This window comes from Castor canadensis, chromosome 11 (genome assembly GCF_047511655.1).
Source record: "Castor canadensis chromosome 11, mCasCan1.hap1v2, whole genome shotgun sequence".
Lineage (NCBI taxonomy): Eukaryota > Metazoa > Chordata > Mammalia > Rodentia > Castoridae > Castor > Castor canadensis.
In genome coordinates, this window is record NC_133396.1 from 128,170,754 (window position 1) to 128,197,448 (window position 26,695).

General features: G+C 52.2%; 2 protein-coding genes across 5 annotated transcripts in view; one reads left to right on the forward strand and one right to left on the reverse strand.

Annotated features, from left to right (window-relative positions):
* Positions 1-2,183: 2,183 nt before the first annotated feature.
* On the forward strand, positions 2,184-21,659 carry Etnk2 (ethanolamine kinase 2). 2 transcript variants are annotated; one of them, XM_074048578.1, is made up of 9 exons: positions 2,184-2,636; positions 4,206-4,465; positions 4,872-5,093; positions 7,261-7,383; positions 12,192-12,334; positions 13,413-13,496; positions 16,067-16,212; positions 17,807-17,880; positions 20,527-21,659. In XM_074048578.1, exons 1-9 carry the CDS (start codon positions 2,397-2,399, stop codon positions 20,597-20,599), a joined length of 1,365 nt encoding a protein of 454 aa, XP_073904679.1. In that variant the 5' UTR covers positions 2,184-2,396; the 3' UTR covers positions 20,600-21,659. The 2 variants fall into 2 exon arrangements, with proteins under 2 accessions (XP_073904679.1, XP_020038765.1); XM_020183176.2 differs by lacking the exon at positions 4,872-5,093 and having other exon boundaries at positions 2,195-2,636.
* Positions 21,660-25,811: 4,152 nt separating this feature from the next.
* The window catches only part of Sox13 (SRY-box transcription factor 13), a 47,482-nt gene continuing 46,598 nt past the window's right edge, over positions 25,812-26,695 (reverse strand). For 2 of the 3 annotated variants that reach the window (XM_074048576.1, XM_074048575.1), the window contains exon 14: positions 25,812-26,344. In XM_074048576.1, coding sequence (XP_073904677.1) covers positions 26,068-26,344 — 277 coding nt within the window. In that variant the 3' untranslated portion in view covers positions 25,812-26,067. The remainder of the gene's footprint in view (positions 26,345-26,695) is intronic. The other variant, XM_074048577.1, reaches the window with a different exon arrangement.

Here is a 26,695-nt window from a genome sequence, read left to right on the forward strand (position 1 = left end):
CAAAACTCCCCTCAGCCTGTCCCTCATCCTCTGTAGACCTCACCCCTGCCCCACATGGCAGGCAGTTTACACAGACAGCTTACAGCACCACCATCTGAAAATGTAGAACTTTACAGAGATCCCACCAATACCCAACTTCACACGTGGGAAAACAGGCCCAAACAATGGGAGGTATTTGCCCAAGGTCACTCTGAAGAATCAAGTAGGGAGGGATCCTGAAAGGTGGTGAAGAAGCAAGCCTAGAACCCAGCCCATCCAACTCAGGTTCTGGGGCTTTTTCACCTGGTCACGTGGGGCTGGTGCTGTCACAGAGACAGAGCTTCCTACATCCTGGTATGAGGCTACATGCATAGGCACACAAATACATACACTGCTGTCCTCCATCTCACGGACTGGGGACTCCGTAGGCTGAAGTCTGTTCTCCCACTGTCATCCCCATGCTGTCTGCGGAGCAAGTATAGCTTGAGGAATGAGATCCACCTGAAGCCACTAACTGTCCCTTCACTATAGCCGCTCACCCCAATTTTGATGAAAAAACATGAGGCACTGAGTGGTCCAACCAAACCCTCAGTACCCCTAGGGTTGCAGCCTCCTGGGATTCGGGGTGGGGGGGCAGAAGGGGAGGATTCCAACAGCAGGCGTCATCTGCATACAGCATCTTTGTGCAAAGTCAAGAGCAAGAGCCTGGGCTTCAGGCCCTGGTCTCCCGCTGAGTCTCTGTGTTCCTTTGCCCTTCCTGCTTTATTTCCCTAGCCTGGTGGGGTTTTATTTCCTCATTGCAAAAGGAAGAACTGGGAACAGTGTCCTTTCCAGCCCCAGCATTCTGAGGCTTCATGACCTTAAGTAGGCACCACTACCCATCATCTTCCAATGCAGCGGGCACATATGACTATTTACACTTGAATTTAAATGAAAGTTAAATAAAATGCCGCTGTAGCCACATTTTAAATGCTTTGTAGCCCCGAGTGGCGGGTGGCGCCTGCATTAGGAGCACAGATATCGCATCACTGTAGAAGTTCTGCCAGGCAGAACTAGATTCTAGACGACAATAATCATACGACTTTGTGGTTGAGATGTTCCTGAGTAGGCCGAAAACGGTAACTTGGGGACATAAAAATGGCCCCTTCTGTAGGCACTTTTCACACTGGGCAGCGCAAGATAGTGACTAGTGAGGCAGGACAGGGAGTGACCCAGGCTTCTCCATGGCAAAGGTCCTGCTCAGGAAGTGACAGAATGACCAGTAGGGCATATGGCTAACGGAGGCCCTTTCCACTAAGTTGGCCTGGCCTCTTTCCATGTCTCCTCCTCCCCACAGAAACTCTGACCAGGGACATCTTGTTGCCCCTTCCTCCAGGCTAGCTGTTAACAGCCTGCTTTGGCTCTATAGCTGTGCTAGGCCTTTAACGTTCCACAGAGGGTGGGGGGTTGGAAGGTGAGCCCAAGGTCTGCCCTCCTCACCTCTTTGCCCAACAAAGTGCTGGGCTCAGGGACACCCGCTGACCTGCTACCTGCCCCCAGTCAGACTCTCAGGATGGGAGGGAGGCTTTAAGGATTATTTAGTGATCAAAACTCAGTCTTGCTCAAAGTGCAGGCCTAGTATGTGCCCAAATACTCCAGGGTTCTGGAACATTCAATGACTCGGACAGTCCAGTCTGCCAGCCTGGCACACTCACCCCCAACACCATCACCCAACGTCCTCTATCCAGTGATTATATGTAGTGGTGGGGTTGCCGGGGACGCGTTGCAGGGGTAGACCCTTTGAGAGGTAGTGGGGTGCGCTCTTGCAGAGCCTTTTCCAGGGGTCCAGGGACTGAGGGCAGGGAGCATGGGGTCGTACCCAAGCTGACCCCTTAGGACCAGCCTGATCTCCATATTCCAGGATGAGCCCTCCCCCACCCCTGTCCCTGGCTACGGGTAAAGAGCTGCTCCGCCCAGCTGCAGGGGAAGCAGCGGGGGAGCAAACCCTGGGCTGCTTCTGCTGGGACCCGGGGGCGGAGCCTGCGGAGGCCCGGCCCCTTGCGTCACGGCCCTCCCCCGGGGGCGTCATCCCCCCTCCCCCCCCCCCCCCCCCCCGCTCCGGCCCCGCGCTCCAGGTAGCGGTGGCTGCAGCTGCCAGCGGTGTCCGGCGGCGCTCTCCCGCGGCCGGCGGGCCGGGCCCGGGGCGGGCAGGGGGCGTTCCCGCAGCCCGCCGCCCGTGATGTCACAATCGCGGCGGACCCCGGCGTTCCCGGGTCGGTTGCGGGCGCCGGGAGGCGAGCCGGCGATCGAAGCGGGCAGCTCGCTCCTGAGTCATGGACTTCCCCTGGCCCCTCCTCTACCACTCCCACTCCCTCGCCGGGCCCCCCCGCAGGGGCTAGCGCTGGCGCGGCGGCTCCGAGGGGGTGGGGCTGCTGGGAATGGCTGTGCCCCCTTCGGCTCCTCTCTCGTGCTCGCCCTTTTACCTGCGGAGGCAGGCGCCCTGCCCGCAGTGCTCATGGGGCATGGAGGAGAAGGCGGCGGCCAGCGCCGGCTGCCCGAGGGCCGCCGCCGTCCCCTGCTTTGGCGTATCGGTGGACCAAGACGACATCCTCCCTGGCGCCCTGCGCCTCATCCAGGAGCTACGGCCGCACTGGAAGCCCGAGCAAGTTCGTACTAAGGTAGTCCAGTGGGCGCGGGGCCAGGGTCTGGGCCCTGCCGGGGCTGCAGCTGGGCTGCGTGGACGCCTGACCATGCATCCTTCCGGGTGCCGGTCCCAGGGGTGCTGCGCAAGAAAGGTTTGGGACGTGGTTTATATGCGTGTTTATCACTCCATCTATTTTGGTGCCTAAGCTAAGCTAGGCTCAAACCTCCCTGGACCCTCCCAGCATACGTTCTCCTGGGGATCTCTGGCATGGATGTCCCCGGAGGTCCACCTGCCCACTGTCAGCATGTTGCAGTACGGGCCCCACCCCCCGTCGATGCGTGCTGGTGGCCCCTAGTTGTCCAGAAGTGCGTACCCAGCCACTCTGAAACCAGAGGAGGCAAGAACTTTTAAGGGACCCCCCATCCCCCCACCCCGCCACACACACACACATTGCTGCCCCCTTTCCACCCTATGGTGGGAGCAAAGCCTCCAGGTTCTGAGCAGACTCTGGGGAATTCCAGCTAGCTCCAGGCCTCCCCTCACCATCGCTGCAAGCTGGGGCTCAGTTACCCCCCACCCCTTGTACACAGAGGGTGCCTTCTACCAGAGCTGGACTTAGTCTCCCACACACACCTGTGGACAGATCCACCTACTGAGGGGCCCTAGTCTGACTCCCCAGCTGGCCTGTATTCTCCCACAAAAGGCTTTCACCCACCCTCCAAACCCACCTGCCCTCTGTGGGGGCTGCCTGTGTAGGAAGGTGCTTAGTGGCAGGACTCCCTGCTAAATGGCCTTCTAGGTAGGGAAAAGCAAAGTTCTAGAGAGGTCCTGGATGGAGTGAAGAGGCTAATGAATCCCTCCAGGGGAGGGAGTAGCATTTTCAAAAGGCCCAGGTTGGCGGAAGACAGTTAAGGCATCAAGCAGACCTGAGGATAATTCCAGCTGACCTCAAGTGCCAGCTGCTAATCACTCTCCTCTCTAGGAGCCACTTTCCTCACCAAGAATTGGTTCAGATGCCCTCTAAGTTCCCATCCAGCTCTGTAATATTATGTCCCATGAAGTCTGTGGTTCCTCCTCCTTATCACTGTCCAGAGAGTTTGCACCCCTTGTCTTCCTGTTTTTTCTGGTATGGAACTCAGGGCTCAAGGTCCCCCTGGCCACCAAAGTCCTGGGATGGGTGCCAACCTTGATACCTTTCTCGTACCTCTGCCACTGGATGGAGCAAGAGGTACAGTAGAGATCCCTCTGCCTGGCAGTGGTGAGAGGCAGCTGGTCAGGATGTTCTGAGCTCCCAGACCTCCTCTGCCACATTTTGGTCCATGGGCAGTTTCTTTTAGGGCCAAGATGAAGGAGGAACGAGGGGAGGGGGCTTCCACCCACCACATAGCATGGACATTCCTCCCTTACCAAATCCCATCCACTTGAGGCAAGCACAGAAGTGAGTGTGCCTTGGCTGCCATTTTTTTTTTTTTTCTTGAACTCTTTAGTCTACTCCAAGGTTGGGAATAGTGCTGGCTTGTGTGTGGTGTGCCCAGCATCCAAACAAACATGTCCTGCTGAGAACTTGCCCCACCCACCCATGCCTGTCCTCTCCCCATACTAGCGTTTCACAGATGGCATCACCAACAAGTTGGTGGCCTGCTATGTGGAAGAGGACATGCGGGACTGTGTGCTGGTCCGGGTGTATGGGGAGCGGACAGAGCTGCTGGTGGACCGGGAAAATGAGGTCAGGAACTTCCAGCTGCTACGAGCACATGGCTGTGCTCCCAAACTCTACTGCACCTTTCAGAATGGGCTGTGCTACGAATACATGCGGGGTGTGGCCCTGGGACCCGAGCACATCCGAGAGCCCCGGCTCTTCAGGTGAGTAGGACTAAGGTACCATCCACCTTCTATTCCTCAGGCCTGAGACTTTCAAATCGTTCCGGCTTCCTTGGTGTAGGGTGGGGTCCATGCAGGAGAGAGATACCATTGGAAATTGCATTGAAAAATGGGTGTGTGTTGCCATGCATTACTCTCTGCTGTCTATAAGACTTTAGTGGGGTCTGCTAGAAGGATGAGTTCTGAGGGAGGAAAGTGAGAATTTTGATGAACATGGGACCAAAGCACCTGATTCCCTAAATGAAGCAGAGATCTGTTTCTTGACCCAATGCCTCAAGCCTCTGCCCACCCATCCTCTGATCTGGAAACATCTTAGCGCCTTGGAAATGAAATCTGAGCCAAATCCCCAGGGCGCTCAGAGTTTCCTCCCTCTCCTCCCCTTTTGCAGAGAGCTCAGGTGTGCAAGGCAAACGAGCCCTACCCAGGGCAAGCATGGCTTTACCAGCTCAGAGAAACGCCCTCCTTCCTGCTCCCTGACAATGTGGAGACCAAGTTTGAGGTGCTGTGGAGGCCTCCTTGCACGAGGCTCACAAGAACCCTGGGTCCCTGGATGTAGGGCCCAGAAACTACACTTAACCTTCAAGCCCTGTGGATACTGCTGTGAGGCCTGGTAGGGGAAGATCCCAAGAGCTTCTAGTGTTCTCTCTCTCTCTCTTGCTGACTGTGCCAGGGCTAGGGTGTCAGGCAGTAACCACCCTCCTTCTCCCAGTACCATGAGCTGTGTGGAGGGTATCAGACCATAGTGAGGCCAAGGCAGGCTGAGGACAGCTGGTTAAGGGTCTGCCTAGGGGTCTTGGCATCTGCCCTGTCCAATCCAAGAGAAGGGAGACTTCTGTGTACTTGAGAGCTAACAGACACTCTGCTTGGGACAGTAGTCCCAAGTAATTGTAGCTAGCCTTCTTTGCACACATGGCTGGCCCTCCAGGACATAGGAACCTGAGAGCTCCTTCACCTCCATGTTCCCCAGTGCTGCTTGGAGCTGCTGGGGTCTTGGAATGTCCACTTTGGATTGTGTGCCATAGCTGCATGTGTCTAGGGGGTGTTACACACCTGTACAGGGGTCTTCTCAGTCTCCAGCTAAGCAGCTGTAAATGTGTCCAACTTGGAATGGTGTAGTCAGAGCAGGGCGCAAGGGACCCTGCCCTGCTTCTCCACGGCTCCTCCCAGCTCTCCCTCAGACTTGTGCAAATAAGCTCAAATATTGGCAGGTCCCCACCACTCCCAGTTCTCCCTCCGCCTCTGTGAGCCTCATGCTGTCACTCATCCTCTCGGCAGAAACAATTACCACTGTCAGGAAGATTGAAGGGGGATTTAGGCTCCATAATAAGAAGCTGGCATTTGGGGGAGAGCCAGAAATTGGGATGGGTGTAGGAGGTAGGCCCTCCTTGGTGACTTTCCCAGGATACACTGTTTTCCCTCTGGATGATGGTCTGTGAGGAAGGCCTCACCCTGCCATGTCCCCTGAGCCCACCCTAGCCTTGCCTGATGAGGCTCTTCAGCATGAAAATGCTGAGTGTTGAGGTTACTTTCATTGCTATTCACACAACAGCCCTATTGATATTTAAGAAACAGCCCTGTTCAGCCTCTGTTCTGAATCTTCCTAGGGAAAGTGAAGACCAAGCCTGGATCTCAGGTCTGGGTAGGTCTGGGTCCCTACTGTGCTCAGACCCCCCAGTGGGTGCCCTCCTGCCCCAGGGGCCTTGGCCTCCATGTACAGCCTGCCTTTCTCATCCTCTGGGCTGCTGCTACCCACCCTACTCCTCCACCGTTTAGGAGATGGGAGGTTTAGAGGCTTCAGGAGGAGCCCTGAAACTTTCCCGTTTTCCTGGTGACTATGGCCTACCCCTTCCCAGGGCTGGACAAGTGTCCCTAGGATGGCTCGGTAACAAAGTTTCAAACAGCCAGTGCCTTGTTGCCTTTCTCAGTGATTATTACTCGAGCAACAGGCAGAGGCAAAGGAAGCCTCAAAGCTTTTATAGTGGAGGCCTGGCAGATGGTTGGGGGGTGGGGCTGCAGAAGGGAGGACTAGCAGAGCCCAGTTGGGACCCTGGCCCCCGCGATGGGGTCTTTATCAAGGTCCTTCCTCCCTGACCCATCAGTCCTCCATCCACTCCTACCCTCTCCCACCTTCTAGCAGCCCTGTCAGCCTCCCACTTCTCCTCTCACAGGACCTTGGATAATGTCCACAGGAGAACTTGAAAATAGAATGCTAGATTGTTTTTGCGTCCTTGGCACCTGGCCGCCAGCATCAACTCCCTGAGGCCGAGGAAGGGGCTGCCCCTGGCCAGCCTAGTTCCCTCCCCACCTTGGCCAGGCTGATAAGAGGCGGGCATTTCTTTCCTGCTGGCATCATCACCCACTGATGTCTTGGTAGAAAGGGACCTGCTGTCACCTCCCCTGAGAGGATGGGGCAAAGTCTGGGGGGGAGGAAGGGCACCACCCCCAGGCCCAAGTTCCCCTCTGTACTTGGGGGCTATTGTGGGAACACTGGGGTGGGGCAAGCCATTGACCGGGGACCAACAGCCCTCTGCTCCCTGAAGCAGCCCCAGCTTCTGGGACTGAAAAGTTAGCTGTGAGCTGAAGGATTTATTGCATTTTCGTGCCTTCTGCTGAGACCCTCCTTCTTTGGAACCCTGGATCCCAAAAGAGTAAAGATCCCATGCTTGGCACTCTGACTAGTGCCCTAATGGACCGTCCAGCCCCTTTCTGGTCAGGAGGGACTGAGCAGGGAGGGTATGCCCCACACTGACACTCTGTACTCCTGTTTTCTGTTGTAGGTTAATCGCCTTAGAAATGGCAAAGATTCATACCATCCACGCCAATGGCAGCCTGCCCAGGCCCACTCTCTGGCACAAGATGCACAATTATTTCATGCTGGTCAAGAACGAGATCAACCCCAGGTACAAAGATCAGGGAGGGCCTGAGACTGCCACTGTCTCTACCACCCTCCCATTCTTTTGGCTCCAGCCCACCCTTCCAGGAGGTGTAGGGACACAGGTCCTGGATGGGGACTGAGGAGTTTCAGCCCCTTCATTCCTAAGCTATAAGCAAAGTTGGGCTGATTGGCTGCGTCTCAAGAATGTAAATCAGCTGTTTTATGTACTCACATTTATTTCTTTTTGAGTCTTCTGATTGAGGCAAGGACTAGGGTCAGGAATGTCTCCCCAGTTTACTTAGAGGAAACTGAGGCTCAGAGACAGAGTTTTGCCCACTGCGGGGCTGTCAGAGGCGGGGCTTCTGCTTCCCAGTCTAAGGCTCTTCCTATGGCCCTGGATGCCCCAGCAGTAGGAGGGGAGGGGCTGAGTTCAGCCAATCAGAAGAATAACTCAGGGGCCAGCAAGCCCTGCAGATGGCAAGGTTCCTGCTACCTGCCTGGACTCCTCTTCTACTCATGTGCCTCTGAGGTTCCTGGCTCCCACCTCCTTCAGAGTGACACTTGCTGGTTCCTGCACTGCTCTTGCCAGGGATGGAAGTACCCCGTCCATCTTGACTTGCTTTCCACAGACAAGGCAGGGTTACCTGAACTTTCCCTTAGGCTCTCTGGCTAGCAAGCTGAGAATCCTGCTAGCCTCTGAATGCCTGGTTCCCAGCACACTCCAGAGTGCTGATACAATGACAGATATGGAAGAAACAGTGGGGTCTCCTCTTCCCTTTCAAAAATAAAAAAGGTCAGTAGTGAGTCTCTGCTTCCATGTACCCTACTGAGATCAAACATCAGCCTTTTAAAAAGTATTTTTTTGAGTTTTAATTGACACGATATTTGTACACATTTGTGGGTACAGTATAATTTAATACATGTATACAGTTTGTATAATAATCAGATGAGGGTATTTGGAATATTTGTCACCTCAGACATTTATCATTTTTTTTTGTGCTAGGAACATAGCCCCTTCTATTACCTGTTTTGAAATACATGATTAGTTTGAACATTGTCTTTGTTTCAAGTATTCGTGGAAAGTAGGGTGCAGAGGAGGTCTCGGAGAAAGGTACCTTCTTCCCTTCTCTAAGATGACAATCATTAACTGGCATCTTGATTGTGTGTCTTTTACTCACACATGTGACTTTATCTAGACCTTCTTAATGGCCATCAAGGACTGCTTTGGAACTGTCCAGCCTGCCCTCTATTTGACCGTGTTCAGACCTATGTCATGTATTATCTCTGGGACAATGACTGCCTTCTCCCTGAAGACCAGAATGGCAGAAGGAGAACAGGACCCTCAAATCCATCAGCTACCACCATCATTTGAGAGATTAAAAAAAAAACAATAAAAAAAAACCAAAAAAAAAAAACCCACCTGAGTCTCAGAGAGGGGATGGGACTTGCCCAAGGTCATTACTGGTCAGTGAAGAAGAATGGCCAACTTCCTTTGCTCTTGCTGTGCCTTTGACCTTAGGAAAATCAAGGTTTAACAACTTTAAGGGATGATACTTGCCAAGAACTGCCTCACCTGCCCCAAAGCAGGGCAATGCTGAACAATCATTTAAACTAGACAGAGTACCTTGGGCTCCTGCATTACCTCATAACCCTGATTTATTCAATCCTTTATTTCACAAACACTGAGTGACTGGGATTTAAAAGAATAGAAAAATGAAAATGATGATAACATTGGCTCTGCCCTCAAGAAGCTTAGGAGCCATCTGGATAAACAGACATGCCCATACTTGGTACAAAAGAAGTCAGGGTGTGTAACGTGTGTATAATGTATGGAGGGGGTGAGAGTGAGGACCAGAAAGGTCATCTTGGCAGAGGTGACAGGGCCAAGATGAGAAGGGCCACTCCAGCTGGAAAGACAGCCTAGGGTTTACTCAAGGAAGTAGAGTAGGTGAGGTTGACTGGCAGATCTTCAGAACTGCCTGGGAGAAGAGGCTGGAGCTAGAGGGTGGGAGACTTGGCTGCTAGGCTAAGAAGCCAGGATTGAAGGGAGCAGAAAAATCATTGTGTTGTTGCCAAAACTATGGTTTAGGAAGGAGTGTTGTAAGGGATAGATTTGGGTGAGGGTTGGGCCAGGTGTAGACTTAAGTTAGGGATATAAGTTGGGGGAGTATTGTCATTAACTCATCATGATCTAGGGCTGGGGGTCCTAGATTTGGAGAGCAAGGTCCCCCTGAAGTGCCTGCTAACTGTAGGTTACCAGCCCAACCTGGAGGTTGGTTGAATGGCCTCATACGGGCCCCCAGGACTCTACAATTAGGCGATGCTGAGGCAGGAACCACATTGTGAGGGACATTACGTTAGGACTGTGTGTGGGAAGATGGGGGTAGAGAATAGGATGTGTCACAGATCTGTAGAAAGAGATCTAGTGGACTTGGTGGTGTCCAGGATGGGTAGGGAGTAAGAAGATACCAAGGGTGGGTTGGTAGAAGGGCAAAGGTGAAAAGCCAAGAAGCTAGAATGCTCAGTCTCCCAAGAGGTGAAAGTACTTTGGCCTGCCAGATGAGAGCCAAGTGGAGACTAGCCAGGCAGCAGTCCCTTTGCCCCTCCTGCTGTCTCTGGGGGCTGAGGAGCAGACCTGTGGGGTGAGAATGTTTCTAGGTGGCAACAGTGGCTCCTCTGCCGCCAGCCCCACAGCCTTGGAAGAGACTGGTAGTGTCAGGACTGAAAGCAGCAAAGCTGGAGGAGGTCCAAGAGCTCAGGGGAGGACACCAGGCAGCCAAGGGAGGCTGATGGGAGATAGGACTGGATTGTTCCCACAGTAACCATCATTGTGGCCTTGGGTGGGCAGGGTGGGGTCAGACTAAGGTCAGGGACTGGGAAGCAGGCATCTGGATGTCACAGGCCTGTTTTTCAGGCTGAGACCTGGGCAAACCAAAGGAAGCCTCCTCACTCTTGTGATAGCCTCAGTCCAAGAGAAAAGGAATCTTAAGAGAACGTAGCTTCTTAAGGAAGATCGAATCACACTGCATATAGACCTGTGGATGGAGATCAAGTTCAGTGCGGATGAGGGGGCCTCCCCCATCCTTCCACGGGCTGCCTGGCTCAGAGACGCCTTCGCAGAGCCTGAGGGTGCCTTGTCTGTGTGTCGTGGTGGTGGTGAGGCGGGGAATATACAGCCTGGCTGATTCGGGATCCTGGACAAGCTGAGGACCACCTCCTTAGATGAGGAAGTGTGGGATCCAGCTGTATCCAAGCTGCATGGAGGGAGAGACAAAGACTGTCTTCTTCCTGGAGCCTCAGTTTCCCCATGGGGTTGGACTGGAGGACCTAAGAGCCGCTATAGCTTTCATTTTCAAAGCCCAGGTGGGAACCTGTCAGCTCTTCCTTTACCAGAGGGGATACAAAGATGGCTTAGTCACTGAATACCCCCATTCTGTTGGGAATTAGGGGGCAGTGAGACAGTGCTTATCTAGTTCTCATCTTCCTCCACCTGCCTTTCTGCAGGAGTAGAAATAAAACCCAGTCTCTCCCCTCCACCCATGGATGGTTCTGGCTTTTTGAAAGACTGTGCTAACTATTTGGCTTTTTCAGTATACACAGACCTGTGTGCATCAGAGGGGTCAAAGTTCAGAGCACCTGAGTGCAGTGTGCCCTTGCCCAGCTTCTGCGTGGCCTCTGGTAACTTCATTGATTGACTGATTTGTTCATCCCTCTACTGATTTCCATCTGGAGAAACGGCTGCTGTGTGGGGGATGGGTGGGCAGAAGTGGCCTCCATGCATCTTTGTTTCTAGCTCTCTTGCCTGGGCATGGTCTGGCAGGGGTCTGGGACAAGGAAATACGCATCGTCCAAGGTGGAAGGGACAGGTTTTTGGGAGTGGCAGAGCACACTTGTGCACTAGGCCTTTCCTATACCTTAGTATCACAGGGTGGATCTCCACAGCCCTTGGTTTACTACTTTACTAGGTTTGTGTGGTCTGGGAGATGAAGTAGGCCGATGGTCTCTTATTGCCTTCACCCTGTAACATTTTTAGCTGCTGGGGAGTGAGAGGCCATACTAGCACAAATCTCTGCATCCTGTAGAAAATCCCCTTGCTCCAGCCCCTCCAGGGCACTGTGATCCTGCCCTGGAGGAGCCCTGGGAGCGTCTAGTCTCAGAGAGCTACAGTCTGTCCCAAGGAGTGTTCCTGGCATCCCAAGCCCAGGTCTGTGTCACATCTCTTTCCTCTTGTTCCTGTGGCCTTTGTTCTCTCTCGCTCTTAAATCATTGCATCTGGACCCTCCTCTTGACTCCTCACCTTCTTGTCCCTTTCACAAAGTAGTTTGACTTTTGTGCTCTGCCAATTGCTTTTGTGTCCAGGGTTTCTTTTTTGTTGTTGTTTTATTTATTTATTTATTTTGGTGGGATTGGGGTTTGAACTCAGAGCTTTGTACTTGCAAGTATGTGGTTACCACTTGAGCCACACCTCCAGTCCATTTTGAGCTGATTATTTTGGAGATGGGGTCTCACCAACTATTTGCCCTGGAGCTAGCCTTGAACTTTGATCCTCTCAATCTCAGCCTACCAAGAAGCTAGGATTGCAGGTGTGACCCACCAGCGCCCAATGTGAGTAGGTTTTATCCTCTTTTCAGTATGTAACCACGGCAATCAGAAGGGCAGGTAGCCCCAGTGCCATCTTACACAAGTGAGGGTCTCATGGGCTGGCCACTTGTCCAAGGTCTCTTCAGTAAGAGTAGTAACAGGGGTAGAGCTCAGGGATTTTGGGGCCCTGACAGCACTTGCCTGTCTATGTCAGCCCTCCCCCCCACCAGCTATCTTTTTGCTACCGTCCAGCCTTTCTGCAGATGTTCCTAAAGTGGAGGTGTTGGAACGGGAGCTGGCCTGGCTAAAGGAGCACCTGTCCCAGCTGGAGTCCCCTGTGGTGTTCTGTCACAATGACCTGCTCTGCAAGAACATCATCTATGATAGCACCAAAGGTACAGCTCCTCTACTACAGCTGGCAAGCAGCAGGCCACAACTTGGTTGGTCAGCTGGCTTCAATGGCCTGTTCTTCAGGCTGGCATTTGGATGAGCAAAAGGTGATACGGGTTTTGGTCTCAATTTGTTTAAGAGTAGGAGAAAAGAAAACCAGAAATTCCCATTTAGAAAAATCTATCACAGGAAAAAACTTAAAATCATGGTTGGGGGAGGTGCTCAACAGTTGGACCCTCAAGTCATTCCTCCTGATGACTGGGCTTCTGAAGACATGTGGCTGCCCCAAGCTTCCAGGTGGTGGTGGGGAGGAGGGAAAGAGTGAGAGAGAACAAGAGAGAGAGAGAGAGGGAAAGGGAGGGAGGGAGAGAGAGCGTGAGCACAAGAGAGAACATGCCTCTTGATGTTCCTGAGAGTGTAGCCCCCCAGGGAGTACAGGTATCCCTTGGTATCTATGGGGATTGGTTCAGGACCTCTTCAGTATACCACATTCCAAGGACGCTCAAGGCTGTTATATAAAATGGTGTAGGGTTGGGGGTGTAGCTCAGTGGGAGAGCACTCCTGTTGTGTGAGGCCATGGGTTCCATCTCCAGCACTGCAAAAATAAAATTAAAAATAGACCAGCATAGTCTTTGCATGTAACCTATGTACATCCTCCTGCATACTTTAAGTCTTCTCTAGGTTACTTATAATACCTAATGCAGTATAAATATTATATAAATAGCTGTTATACCATACTGTGTAGGAAAAAATTCTGTACATGTTTAGTACAGATGCAGTTTTTTTGGAATATTTTCATCTGCAGTTGTTTGAGTTTGTCGATGTGGAACCCATGAATACAGAGGCTTGGGTATACTTAACCTTGGCCATGCTGAGTACAGATGTCTTTAGATGGGGAGAGCCTAAGTACACAGCTGTGCAAAAGGGATGCAGCAGCTGGGGCAGGTGGGGAAGAGATGGATAAATGGACAGGTAGGAGCAGTCTAGAAGATTGCTGCTGAGACCAAGAGCCAGGGGTGCATTCCGGAGGTCTGCTAAGGCCTGACTGGGCTCAACACTCATTGCCTCTCCTCTGCCTTCTAGGTCACGTGCGGTTCATCGACTATGAATATGCTGGGTACAACTACCAAGCTTTTGACATTGGCAACCACTTCAATGAGTTTGCAGGTGAGAGGGGCATTACTCTTTCACCTGTGTCCAGGCACCTTCCTTATGATGGGGGGCCAGGTCTATGGGGAGGACCACAAGTGGTTCTGGATCCTCAAAATACCTCAGCTTGATGAGGGAAGGCACAGCTTGCTTTTAGAGAACCACAAGTCTCACGGCGGGGGGAGGGGCAAGGCAGGACCTTTTCCCCCAGAATTGACCTCTGCTAGCCTGCATGGCAGTTTGGTACAGATCAGGAAAACTCATTCCTATAGGGTCCCAGGGGATACTTGGCATACATGAGAATTAGAAAAGGGCCCTTCCTCTGGGCAGACACAGCCAAGCCCTGCTTGGCCAGCATAGCACAGTTAACTTCAGCCTCCAGTGCCCCTTGCCCAAGCTCCTTTATGCTCCGTACAGCCTGCACAATTGCTTGCAGACAGGGAGGAATAAGCACTAGTAACTGTTGCCTGGTGTCCTGAAGAGAATAACCTAGGTGGAACTAGTTAAATGTGCATTCTGTGCAACTTGACAGTCCCCCCAAGTTCAAATCCTGGTCTTGCTCCTTTCTAGCTGTGTGAACGTCTGTGTTAGCCCATGTAAAATGGAGATGATGATAGAACTTACTTCACAGTATTGAGATGAGTCACGCACATGGATGGCATATGCCAGGCATCGGATTGGGGTTTGCTGCTGCTTGCAGGGTAGGGAGGTATATTCTTGCAGCAGTTAGGGATGCCAGAGCAGGAGTGGGAGAGACCAGATGTGGGGAGCAGTTCCTAGGGGTAGGCAGTTGTTGTATAAAGGCATGATATGCACCTAGAACCTTCTTTTCTATGGAAAGGAACCAGAGTTTTCTATATTGAGGGCTTGTTAAAAACAAATAGAATGAAGGAAGCAACTCATAGATGAAGCTAGGCATGGGCTGGAGGGATGTCCCCTGGCAGGTGATGTAGGGTGCTCAGCATTAAGTGACCAGTCCTTATAGCTTAGGATAGGTGAGGTATGCCCCGGCCAACTGTAGCCATCCCCTGGCCCAACCCCAGTTACTCCTCAGCCCAAACCAGGCCAATCATGTCCCTTCTGAATTCCCAGGTGACCAGGCCCATCAAGCGCTGCTTGTGCCCAAGAGTACAACTCCCCAGAGCAGCCACCAGCTGTACCTATGAATGGAAAAGGGGATGGGGCCTCAGCTAGGCAGAGCACCTGAACTGCTGCATGTGGCACTCACAGAGCCCAGCACCAGCAGGTCACTGGGCCTGGGAATGCTGGCTGTCAGGCCCACTGACCTTTCCAGAGGGATAATTCCTAAGCATTTTAAGTCCTTACCCACTGCACAGAGCAAAGTCTAGCTGGAATTTCTGCAAAGGGAAAGATTGCATCCTGTTCCCAGGTTGGGAATGGACGAGGAAGAATGGAGCAGGAGGAGGGTGGAGGCCAGAGAGATGAGGAACTTGACCCCCTGGGTCCTGGAGCAAGGAGACAGGTTCTGGGCAGTGGAAGGCAAAAGTCCAACCCTGATCCTGCCTCTAAATGGCTGTGTGACCTGGGCAGATTTCTTTTCTCTGAGCCTTAGTATCTATTTAGAAAATTCTTTTGTTTTTTAATTTGGCAAAGTCTTTTCTTTTTTTTTTTTTTGGTGCTGGAATAGAACCCAGGGCCTCGCACATGCTAGGCAAGCGCTGTACCACCGAGCTACATCCCAGCCCTTGTTTTTTAATTTGTTACTGAGGTTTGAACTCAGGACTTAGTGCTTGCAAAACAGTGCTCTACAACTTAAGCCATACCTCCAGTTCTACATGGGAGATTCTTTACCGCCTGTACTCCTAGAGCTCAGGAGACTGTGTATGTTTCTCTAGGGTTACAAAGTATGCTTGGGAAGGACAAGGAGAAAGGAGAGACCTTGGAGAATGTGGTCCAGTTCAGGATCTATCTTAAATGAACCACTTTCTGTAGTACCTCTGAAGCTAGGTTCTTGGCCACCATGCAAAGCTTATGGCTGGTGGTGCTGGATGGCAGTTTGAAGGTGGGGCTGGAAGGAATCAGATCCCCCTCCCTGGTCCTCAGGTGCTGACCCTGGCTGGGTGTCAGAACCATCCAGAGGAATGGACTGGAGAGAGGGCATCAACCGAAAGATAACTTTAAGTAGCCAACTCGATGCCCGTCCAAGAAGTAGTGTTGGACGTTCATAGCCAAGCCCAGCTCTTTGTCTGATAAATGAAGAGATTTATGCCAGTTAGAGGAGGGGGCTTGTCCAGAGTTAAGTGGAGCTCACCTGAGACTCTAGACCAGCAAGGCTGTTTTGCTGCTTTAGCGCAGTAGCCCAGTGCCTTCTGTGTGTCATTGTTTTGTTCAGAGCACCGGAGATAGTGGTGCTGTCTTGGGGTTCCTGCCACTCCCAGGACAGTGCCATGCCTTCATCCATTCTACCTTGCTCTGCTTTCCTCAGCCCCAGCTGGGATGGGGGGCCCCTACGCTAGCTGAGCATGGGGGATCAGAGGAGCTGTGTTCTCTGGTCCAGCCAGCCCTTCAGGTCTGAGGAGATGGGAGGAAATCTCCAGCAACATCCATTTGTCCTGCTTCCCCGTCAGGTGTGAATGAGGTCGATTACTGCCGGTACCCAGTGCGGGAGACCCAGCTGCAGTGGCTGCGTTACTACCTGCAGGCACAAAAGGGGATGGCCGTGACCCCCAGGGAGGTGGAGAGGCTCTATGTGCAAGTCAACAAATTTGCACTGGTGAGTGCTTGCAACAGGGGCAGGGAAAAGAGGCCTTTCCAACTTCCCACCCACAGCCCAGTGTTAGGATGAGGGCTGAACTCCACCCCAGAGGTGGCCTGAAAGAGCCATCTGGGATGTCTCCTGAATACCAAGGTGCACTGTTCCTTGCTCCCTCTTCCCCGTGAAGTCTAGATTTTCTCCTTTCTGCAGAAATCCTTCCAAAAAAGATCTCTGCTTTCTATTTTAGCAGTTCTCTTGTTTACATGAGTACTTCTTCCCACTGTCTAACCTGAGTCTTTCATGCAGATAAACCTGTCCTTTCCTTTTCTTTAGCCTTTGGAGGAAGTAGAGAATGTTAGCTCTACTCTTCCTTGTAACCACCTCCACTGACTCAGAACTCCGTCTCAACCTTCCCCACCAGGCTTCTCCTGCTCCCATCTCTGGACTGTGAGTTCTAGGTTTCAAGTGGCACTTATCTGAAGAGCACAGAACACCGGTGTGGGCCTGGGAGACTGCTAACTTGTCTCATTAATGTCAGGCATATGTCAGCAAGACAAGTCACGATGCATAACACAGCTGCATAAAACCTACCCGTTCTGTGATTTCAGCTTGTCTGTTCTCTCCTCACCTGCACAGAGCTGCGTCTTAGGTTCTTCCTTCTCTGATGCACTAACTTAAGCACAAGCCTTCCTCTTGATAAGTCTTTTTGGTTTGTTTTTTAGCAAAAACACCTTTGCACTTTCACTTATGCCCCTTTCAAGTCATGAAAAAGAAAGTAGATGGAGGGAGGCCAATCTACTTGGTTACACAGGATTGTAGCCAATCCTTGTGTGAGCAGGACTTGGGATGGGGGAGGAGAGCCATGAGAGTAGGGTACCTTGCCTGGGAGAGTGGTGGTGTAGCTGTTGTTTGTTCAAGGGCAGCTAGGAACTACAGCTGTCTGCTTTCTTGAGTCTGAAGGGACCTGGGTCTAGGGGGCACCTCTGGCTACAGGGAAAGGCAGTGTTTAAGGCTCAGTAAATGCCAAGACTTGGGGCTTCTGGTTCCCACCTCTGGATTTTTTCGCAACCCTACCATTTCCCTTAGCAGAGTGGGGAGGAGATTAGTTTCAGGGGTCTTCCATCAGCCCAGAGCCTAGTGTCCCCATGGCCAGGCCACTGCTGCCCACATTCCTACTGAGGATGCCAGCCCCTCCACTGCCCCCAGGCCTATGCTGTTACTTAGGGTTCAGCTCAGCCTGGCCTGGATACTATGGCCTTGAAGAGTCCCGGATACCCCAATGTAGAAGAGAACCCTGATGGAACATGCAGTGCTCAGTGGGGCTGGGGACAGGATGCCCCCAGAGGCCCTGGAAGTACCCTTCTGCTGACCTGCCCTTGTGGTGGCAAACCCTAGGACCTGGGCAGAAATGACTCTGCTTGGCATCTTTCTAGTCAGACAGTGAAGTATTTGTCTACTAACCTAGCCTCAGAAACCTCCCCAGCCTGTGCTGGGCCCCCTATGTCTGCCAGTGTCCTGACTGTCTTCCAGAGTGGCTGCGTCCCTCCAGCTCTGCAGGAGCCATAACAGGCATGGGCCATCACTAGGCTGACCTTCTTTGGTCTGTTTGCAGGCATCTCACTTCTTCTGGGCTCTCTGGGCCCTCATCCAGAACCAGTACTCCACTATCAACTTCGATTTCCTCAGGTGAGTTCAGGGAGACCTTTGGGAAGGTGGGGGTCAAAGGTCAGCCTAAACAGAATGCCCAGAGTTCATTCCTCTGCTGTGTGGACCTGTCCCCACCTCAGCCTGTGTCTAGTGAGGTCCCTGCTCCAGGGGTTTCTGGGGAAAGTCCCACCCTGAACATAGTCAGAAGTACTGGCTTCTACCCCCCACCTTCCCTGCTAACTTCTACCCAGTGCCATTGCTAGACCTGCTGTGTGCTCACCTGGCCAGAGCCTAGGATGAACTGAATGATTTAAAACCAGTCTGAAAGAGGATGGAGATGCAGAGTAGAAGGGACTTGTGTGGTTTAGCCAACCATGCTGCCCCCTTACGATGACTCAGACCACCTCCTCCTTCAGAGACTCCTTCTGATGTACAGGGACCTAGTACAGTACCTAGATGGTACTTGACAACTTGAGGGACCCTTCCTGTGAAGCACATCTGTCCCTATTGGCTGGAAATCATTTCCTCCTCCCTTCTGGTCCAGTCCCCTTGCCTGTGCTTATGCATCCTCAGCTGAAAGGGAATCACTCCCATCTTCCAGGCATTCACAGGCATTAGAGAAATGCAGATCAAAAACACAATGAAGCTGGGCACTGGTGGCTCACACCTGTAATCCTGGCTACTGAAGAGACAGAGATCATGAGGACTGTGGTTCAAAGCCAGCCTGGACAAATAGTTTGCAAGACCCTATCTTGAAAAAACCCAAAACAAAAAAGGGCTGGTGGAGTGGCTCAAGGTGTAGGCCCTGCGTTCCAATCCCAGTACTGCCAAAAAAAAAAGAAAGAGAAATCATGATGAGATATTGCCCTGTTCTAATCAGGATATCTGCTATAGAAGCAAATCAGCCCAGAAAATAACAAGTGTTGGAAAAAAAATTGGAACACTCGTGCACTTTGGTGGGAATGTAAAATGGTGCAGCCACTATGGAAAACATTAGTCAGGAGTCCTCCCCATGGCCTTCTCAAACACACACACACACACACACAGAATTTCTATATGCTCCAGCAGTTCTCCTTTGGATATATCCAAAAGGATTGAAAGCCAGGTTTCAAAGAAATATTTGTAAGCCGTATTCATGGCAGCATTATTCACAGTAGCCAAGAGGTGGAAGAAACTAAGTGTCCATCAAGTCATGGGTAACATTCAGAAGAGTATTCAATCTTAAAAAGGAAGGGGGTCCTGCCACATGCCATATGGATGAGCCTTGAGGACATTATGCTAAGTGAAATAAGCCAGTCACAAACAAACAAACACTATGGTACAATTCCATTTGTAAGCGGTAACTAGTCCAATTCATAGGCCAGAAAGTAGAGCGATGTCATCAGGGGTTGGAGAGAGGGAGAAATGGGAAGTAGTATTTTTTTCTTTTTCTTTTTTTTTTGCAGTATTAGGGTTTGAACTCAGGACCTCATACTTGCTAGGTAGGCATTCTACCACTTAGGCCCTCGGTTAGCTTTTTCAGGTAGGATTTTGTATTTATTTGCCCAGGGCAGGCATTAGTCAGGAGTCCTACCTATGGCCTTCTGAGTACCTACGATCACAGGCAGGCACGGCCACATCTAGATTATTGATTGAAATAGGATCTTGCTTACTTTTGCCCAAGCTGGCCTTGAATTGCAATCCTTCCAATTTCCACCTCCCGAGTAGATAAGATTACAGGCATAAGCCACTGCACCCAGCCAGGAAGTGTTTTTTGATTTTTTTTTAAATTTTGGTAGGACTGGGGTTTGAACTCAGGGCCTCACGCTTGCTAGGCAGGCACATACCTCTTGAGCCACTCTGCCAGCATGGGGAGTGTTTTTTAATTGGGTGTAGAGTTTCAGTTTTGCAAGATGAAAAAGTTCTGGAGACTCGTGATGCAACAGTATGAATATCAACACTCCACAACTGCAAAATAAAACTCCAAACGTTTGCAGGAGGGTTGTTCCAGTCTGATTTAAGAAAAGCAAATTATACTTGAAATTTAAAAACAACAACAAAAAAGCCAGGCACTGCTGACTCAAGCCTGTATGTAATCTTAGCAACTTGGGAGGCTGAGATCAGGAAGATTGTGGTTCCAGGCCAGACCAGGCAGAAAAGAAAAAAAGTTCTCAGGACCCCATCTCAACAGAAAAAGTTGGTCATAGCGTTCATTGCCTGTCGTTCCAGCTATAGGGAGAAGCTTAAAATAGGAAGATCGTGGCCTAAGCTAGACCCTATTGGCAAAATAACCATAACAAAAAGGACTGGAGGTGTGGCTCAAGTGGTGATGTGTCTGCCTAGCAAGCTTGAAGCCCTGAGTTCAAATCCCAGTACCACAAAAACAAACAAGGGGCAGGGGTTCTGGCAAGGTGACACACATTTGTAATTCAAGCTACTACTTGGGAAGCACAGGTAGGAGGATCAAGATATAAGGTTGGGGGTGTGGCTCAAGTGGTAGAGCACCTGCCTAGTAAGCTGGAAGTCCTGAATTTAAACCTTGATACTGCAAAAAAAAAAAAGAGAGAGAAACAAAAAACCCAATCAGTCCAGGGTAGAGTTGATCTGCTCAGACCTAGATGAGCTTACAGCTGTTGAGGAAGCCAGTCTCCTGGACCCACCTGGCTTCCCTCGTCGCTCCCAGCTTCCTTCCCTGTCTTCTGGCAGGTACGCTGTGATCCGATTCAACCAGTACTTCAAGGTAAAGCCTCAAGTGTCGGCCTTGGAGATGCCAAAGTGACTGGCCTTCCTGCTCTTCTCTGGCCAGATTGGTTCTCCAGGGCTCACTTCTGCTCTGGGGACTACGCCCTTGGACAAGGTGGGAGAGGGGACAGGTGGGTGTCCTCAGAGAAGGCCACCAGTGGATGCCACTGAAGACCTCCTTCTTCTGTTTGGAGGAGCTGACAGGGTCCCCTTCACCTGGCAAGGCTGGGGAGGAAGTGCCTGCTGACAGCCAGGGCCTGGCCCATCACCCCGTGGGAAGCACTGCCTTCCCAGCCCAGGGCTGCTGGAACTTGGGCTGCCTTAGATGTGTCTTTGGCCCTTCCTGGTGGGGGGAGGGGGAGGGCTCCTTTCTACCTCCAGTGTACCAGCCTTCAGCCCATCTCCCCTGCATGTCCCATGTGGGAGGTGCTGAGCCCTGAACCAGCAGGATGTTAACTCTGACAGCCAGATGTGCATAAATTATCCTGAGGGAAGGGGTCTACACTGAGCAGGACACTTGGCCAGCAGCTGCCTCATCTGAGACCCCTGACATTTTCCAAGCCAGATCCCACCAGATCCCCCTTCCCAAGCCTCACCCAGGAGACTTGCCCCTCTCCAGGGCCCTTGCTGCACCTGCTCCTTCCCTTTGCAACCTGCTAGGGAAGAGGGAATGCCAAGCCCTGGGTCTGCAAACCTGACCCTGCTCTGGCTTCTCTGGAGAGGATGTCCAAGGGTGGCGTGGCCACAACCAGAGCCAGCATCCTCCTGCCTCGTTCCCTCCCGTGGCTTCCAGGCCCTCCCAAGGGTCTATCACTCCATCTTCACCTTCTGTCCTGAAGACCCAAGGCTTCCCACTTGGGAATGACCAGTGGGAGTCAAGGTGCTGGAGGCCAGGGACCTCCAGGGCTCGGCTCGGGGGAGCCTGGGCAGGACTGGATATTGAAGGTGCTGACTGAGCTCCCTGCCCTTTACACTCAACAGAGTACACCTCCCTTCTGTCCTCACAGCTAGCTCCTCAGAGCCTCCTGGCTCTGGCTCATAAAGTAATTCATTTGTAAATTATCATGGTTTTCTGCATTAAAATGCTCATTTCTGGACTTTTCTGTGTCTGAGGAACAATAGTGAGGCTTGGCTTGGGTGGCTGGTACTCCTTTGGGAAAGGGACCAAGGCGTGCTCCTCCCTGCTTTCTCCTTGGGCTTCAGTCCACGCTGAAGTCCGTGTAGCAGTAGCCTGAAGGCTTCCCACACTGTACCCCCTGCTTCCCTCCACCTTTCAGAAACCCAGGCTTCTTGGATCTGGAGGGAGCAGGTATTTCAGCTTCTGTACCTTTGACCATCTTGCTAGAATCAGCTGACCTTGGAAGAGCGTTGCTTAGGCTGTGGATTACAAGAGTTTTGGCCAACCAAGCAAAAGCCAGTGAAACCCTGAGGAGAAGTGCTCAGACCTCCCTCTGTGATCCTCTCTTGCTCCCAGCTATTGGGAAGGGAAAAGGGGCTGCTCTGGCTGACTGCAGGCCAAGAGTCAATTTCTGGAATCAATGTCACTTTCTCAGAAGGCCTGAGAGAGGGAAGAACAGAAACTGAAAAGGTGAGAATATTGCCAGTGTCCTTAAATGCAGCAGTGACAACAGGGCAGCCACCTGTCAGGTAGACTCTGGTTGTTTGGCTTGTGCCATGGCAACCACTGGAGCAGGCACTGGCAGCTGGGGCCTTGGAGAGCATGGGATCTAGTGTAGTCAGACTGGCCATGGAGTGAGGGGAAAGACATGCCCAGGCCTCAGGATGGTGCCAGGGCTGGTGAGGAGGGGCCCACAGAGTCACTGGGGTCCAGTGGCATGGATACAACCTGCCTGTGGTCTACACAGTAGTGTCCACCCTCCTTGTTCCCCTCACAGCCATCTCTGCAGCGGAGGGCAGGATTAACCACTGTGGAGTCTGCTTCATTTCTTGCCACCTGGGGCCTATCCTGTCACCTCATGGAAACAAGTATTGCAGTGGTGAACAGGGAGTGGCTGGGACAGGGCCTCCTGGGGTTTTGTCCTGTACCTCTAAGGCCCTGATCACCATCCCACAAACCCCTCCCACTGCCTTCTTAGAGGAAACACCCTGTTCCTCTAACCCTCTGGGGAGTGGAGCAGGGGACACAGCAACAGCACCCCTCCCCCACAGAGCCTGTGTCCTATCACTGTGATGGGCACCTCCAATCACTGCCACCCCTGACTGGCACCTGCCCTCCAGCTGAGCACTAGGTCTCAGGCCCTTTCTGAGCCCCTCAGCAGGAACTCCAGGCTAAGGTTCACCTTCCCAGCACTGACCCTTGGCCTGCAGGAGAGCCAGGTAGGAGCAGAGAACAGTTTGGGGCTCTGCATTCCTGGTAATGACCAGGACATACTGTTCCTGGCCTCTGCAACCCACCTGACCCTGTCCATCCTCTCATGGGACAATAGGTGGAGCTCCAGCCAGCCTAAGAGGACACAGTGACTAGCTCAGCAGCCGGAGTGAGGAGGGCAGGACAAAGACCTTTGGCAGTGCTCCCTCTGCCCCCAAGGCCAGAGGTTCTGGTAGCAGAATTCGGGACTGTTAGGGAATCCCCAGGAACATGCTAGGATTTGGTTTGGAAGGAGGGAGAGTGGTCTGATTGGGGACGGAGGAGATGGACCTCAGAATTGAGCTAGGCAGCTCTCCCTGGTGGCCACTAGGGGGTGACTAAAAGGACGAAGTAGCCTGGCTGCTCCTCTCACTGGCACCAGCCACACAGACCAAGAGGCTGAGCCCTGTTGTTTGTCCCTGCTGGTAGGAAGACACAGTGTAGGGAGGACAGAGAAGGAGGCCAGAATTCTGAGGGACCAGGCTAGGAAAACCAGCAGTTGGGATGATCCCCAGATCAAATGGCCGGGACCCTAATCTTAGGGAGTTGCTGGTTTGTGGTCCTGGAACCCACCCTTACCTACCTTCTCTCACAGCCACTCTCCAATTTAGAAATCCCTCCCCCAGTATTTGGGCCTCTGATTAAATACTTCTGGTGTTCAGGAGCTCATTCTACTTCTGGACATCTTTGTTGAAAAGTTCTTTGTTGAGTCATAATAGTAGTGACCCTAGAGGCTGTCATCTGAGACCAAGTTTAATCTCACAAACTACGTATTTTGGCAACTTTGAAGAAAGTGATCTTTTCCTTCCTTCCCTACCTTAGTCTCTTCTTTTCTGAACTAGACCTCCCTAGTCCCTTTGACTGTTCCTCTAAGAATATACCCCCAGGATTCCTTCAGTTCTCCTCCAGACAGGATGTCTGCTTCCCTCCCTCCTGCCAGGTGACAATGGCCTCTTCCATTGAGGGGCTAGGACTGAAGGCCTGTGTGATATACACTGGCCCGTTTTTGTTGTGAACATAAGCCTCTGTTAATCCAACCCAAGTCTCTTTCACAGGAATTGTTATTTAGCTTTGCTGCCTACATTCTATACTGATGGGATTAACTTTTTAACCACAAGACTTGTTTTTTATAGATCCTCATTAATACACATTTTGAAGATTTTCAATCTTTCATTCAGCTCCTTCAGGCCTCTTATTTCTTCTGTGATGGCTAGGCCTTTGAAATTCTTATTCAAAGCATAAGGTAAGAGAGTAAGCCTTGACGTACAGCATTAGAAATCCTGTTTCTTTGATCAGTGCAGGGGCTTCAGGGTGTTGGTATATGAATGCTTTTCTGAGTCCACAGCTTTTATTAGATTCTCAAAGGGTTCCTCCCAAAAAGGACAAGGACCCTGGAGAAGGACCCCTTGTTCTCAGTTGAGGATAATGAAGCCCAAAGAGAGCTGACCTGCTTCTTGGCTCCTTTTGCAATGCTCTTATAGGACCCCAGCTGGGCTCTTCCAGGCCTGGTGTCTGACACTCCTACAAACTGCCACCAGGGAGCAGCACTGCCCCAGCTTGGAGGCACTCAGGAACTCTAGCCTTAGGCCAGCCTCCCTCCCCCCAGCGCAAGTGCCAGATTCTGAAATGGTCTCTTTATTATGCCATCAGAAAACAAATGTGCTGGTTAAATTACTCATCATTATCTTATTATTAACAAAATAAAGCACTGTCTATGTTTACAGTCATAAAAAAGAAACAGCCTGGAGAGAAGTGGGAGCTATGGGGAGGTGAGAAGATGGAGGGCCACACAGACTCCACATCTGGCCCTATGGGCTTTGGGGTTCCCACCCTGATCCAAGAGCTGTTCCAGATCTTTGGAGCTAGGCGCCAATTGGCTTTGATTTTCTTAGGGAAACTTGTGAAGCTGATCAGGAAGGAGACTGGGTTCCCTAGTATGGAGCAGGGAAAGGAAGGGCAGGCCGGCCTGGGAGTATGAAAACAGGAACAGGGAGCCACCCACCCCATGCACATGAGGGAGGGATGGAGACCAGCTGCCATGGGGGCCCCTCTGAAGGGCCTCTGTCACTGACAAAGAGGGGCACCATCAATCCTCCTGCCCCCACTCCTGGGATACAGGCTGGGACCAGGGCCCGGGGCACCAGGACAAAGCCCCTTGGAGGCTGAGGCACATTCTCATGCTGCTCAGAGCTAAAAATGGCTCCGTGGGAACTGACTGGCAGAGCCAGGGAGGGAGTGAAGGGGCAGGCAGGGGGTCAGGAAGGCTGCCGGGCCACTGGCAGGCCCCAGCCTGCAGAGACCCAGTGAATCCAGAGGGCACCATGGGGAGGGGGAAGGGACAGACATAGAGAAAGAGAGAAACAAAGAGGGCCTTGCAGAGAGACAAGGACACAGAGAAATGCACACAAGGACACACAGAACCTGAGACACCCAGACTGACAAAGAGGTAGCAATTTGGGGACAAAGAAGCACAGACGAGGCCCCCAGAGAAGCAAGAGCGGCATGGAGAAACACATCCACAGGAACTCAGCAACAGTGCCTGCACACAGTGGGCCCTCAATAAGTATCTTGTGCGATGAATGGATGAAAATGCGTGCATGTGCACACAAGCCAGAGGCACCATGGGCTAGGCAGAGAGAGATGGCTAGGGACAGCAGGCCATTTTGCACGAAGTACAAAGTGATCCTGGTGACAAGAGGAGTGATCTGGGGGTGTGTAGGAAGGGGTGCTGGTCCCACAGTGGCTGGCTTGTCCAGCCAGGACAAGAATGGAAACAAAGCATGTGACCCCAGGGAGACAGGTGTGTAGCTGCCATACCCCTAGGTAGGTAGATCTGCAAGAGAGAAGGGTCATCCAGTGTCCCTGGCTATTAGCCCCAGGGCCAAGGAGCTCAGCCAGCTCCGCCCATCACCACCATGCAAAGCCGCCTGTCTAGGCTGGTAGCTCCTCAGGTGTGACCGCAGGTGTGGTGGGGAGGACTTTCCCCTTGTGAATGTATCTACAAGTGCACAGCTTTGCCCATCACCTGGGCATGCTCAAATCCAAGTACCAACATAGTCCAGGCCGGCTGGCTGCGCCCATCAGGGTGAGGACAAAGTCTTCCACAGTGGAGAAGGGGCCAGGCCAGCAGCTGGATATCAGTCTGTGAGCACCACCAACTCCCCGTCACTCTTCTCTTCACCCTCTGAGTCCTCGTCCTCGCTGTACCGGTACATCTCGCCATCAGCCACTGAGTGCCTGTCATCTGTACCCTCACCCTCCTCCCTGAGGCTGCAGGTATTGACAATGACGGGCATGTTGGGATCCAGGCTGTGGGGAACAGAGTGCTCCACCAGTGGCTGGGCCAGGGGCATGCCTGCCACCCGAGGGAACAGGACATCGGAGGCGCTCATCTGCACCTGGCCAGCCTGTGGGCTGAGGGGCAGAAAAAGGAATGTTACAGACGTCTGTGCCCTGCACTGGCCACCAGCCCGGCTACCCTCCAGGCATTTGCGGGGCGTACACTCCTACCCCACCTGTCTTGGCTCGGTGACTCACACGCCCTGACCCTTGATGTGCTTCCTGATGGCAAAATTCACTGCCAGCTACTGCCCCACAGATCCAGGGCCACAGGCATATTCTCAGGGGATCACATGTGATTCCCATTTTGCGAAACTGTACGTTTGAAATTCCCCCGTTTAAATAGCCCAGTTTACAGGATCCACAAGGGTGCTTGCCTTAGTCAGTTCAGGAATCTTCCTGTAGGAAGACTGGTACCTCTGAATT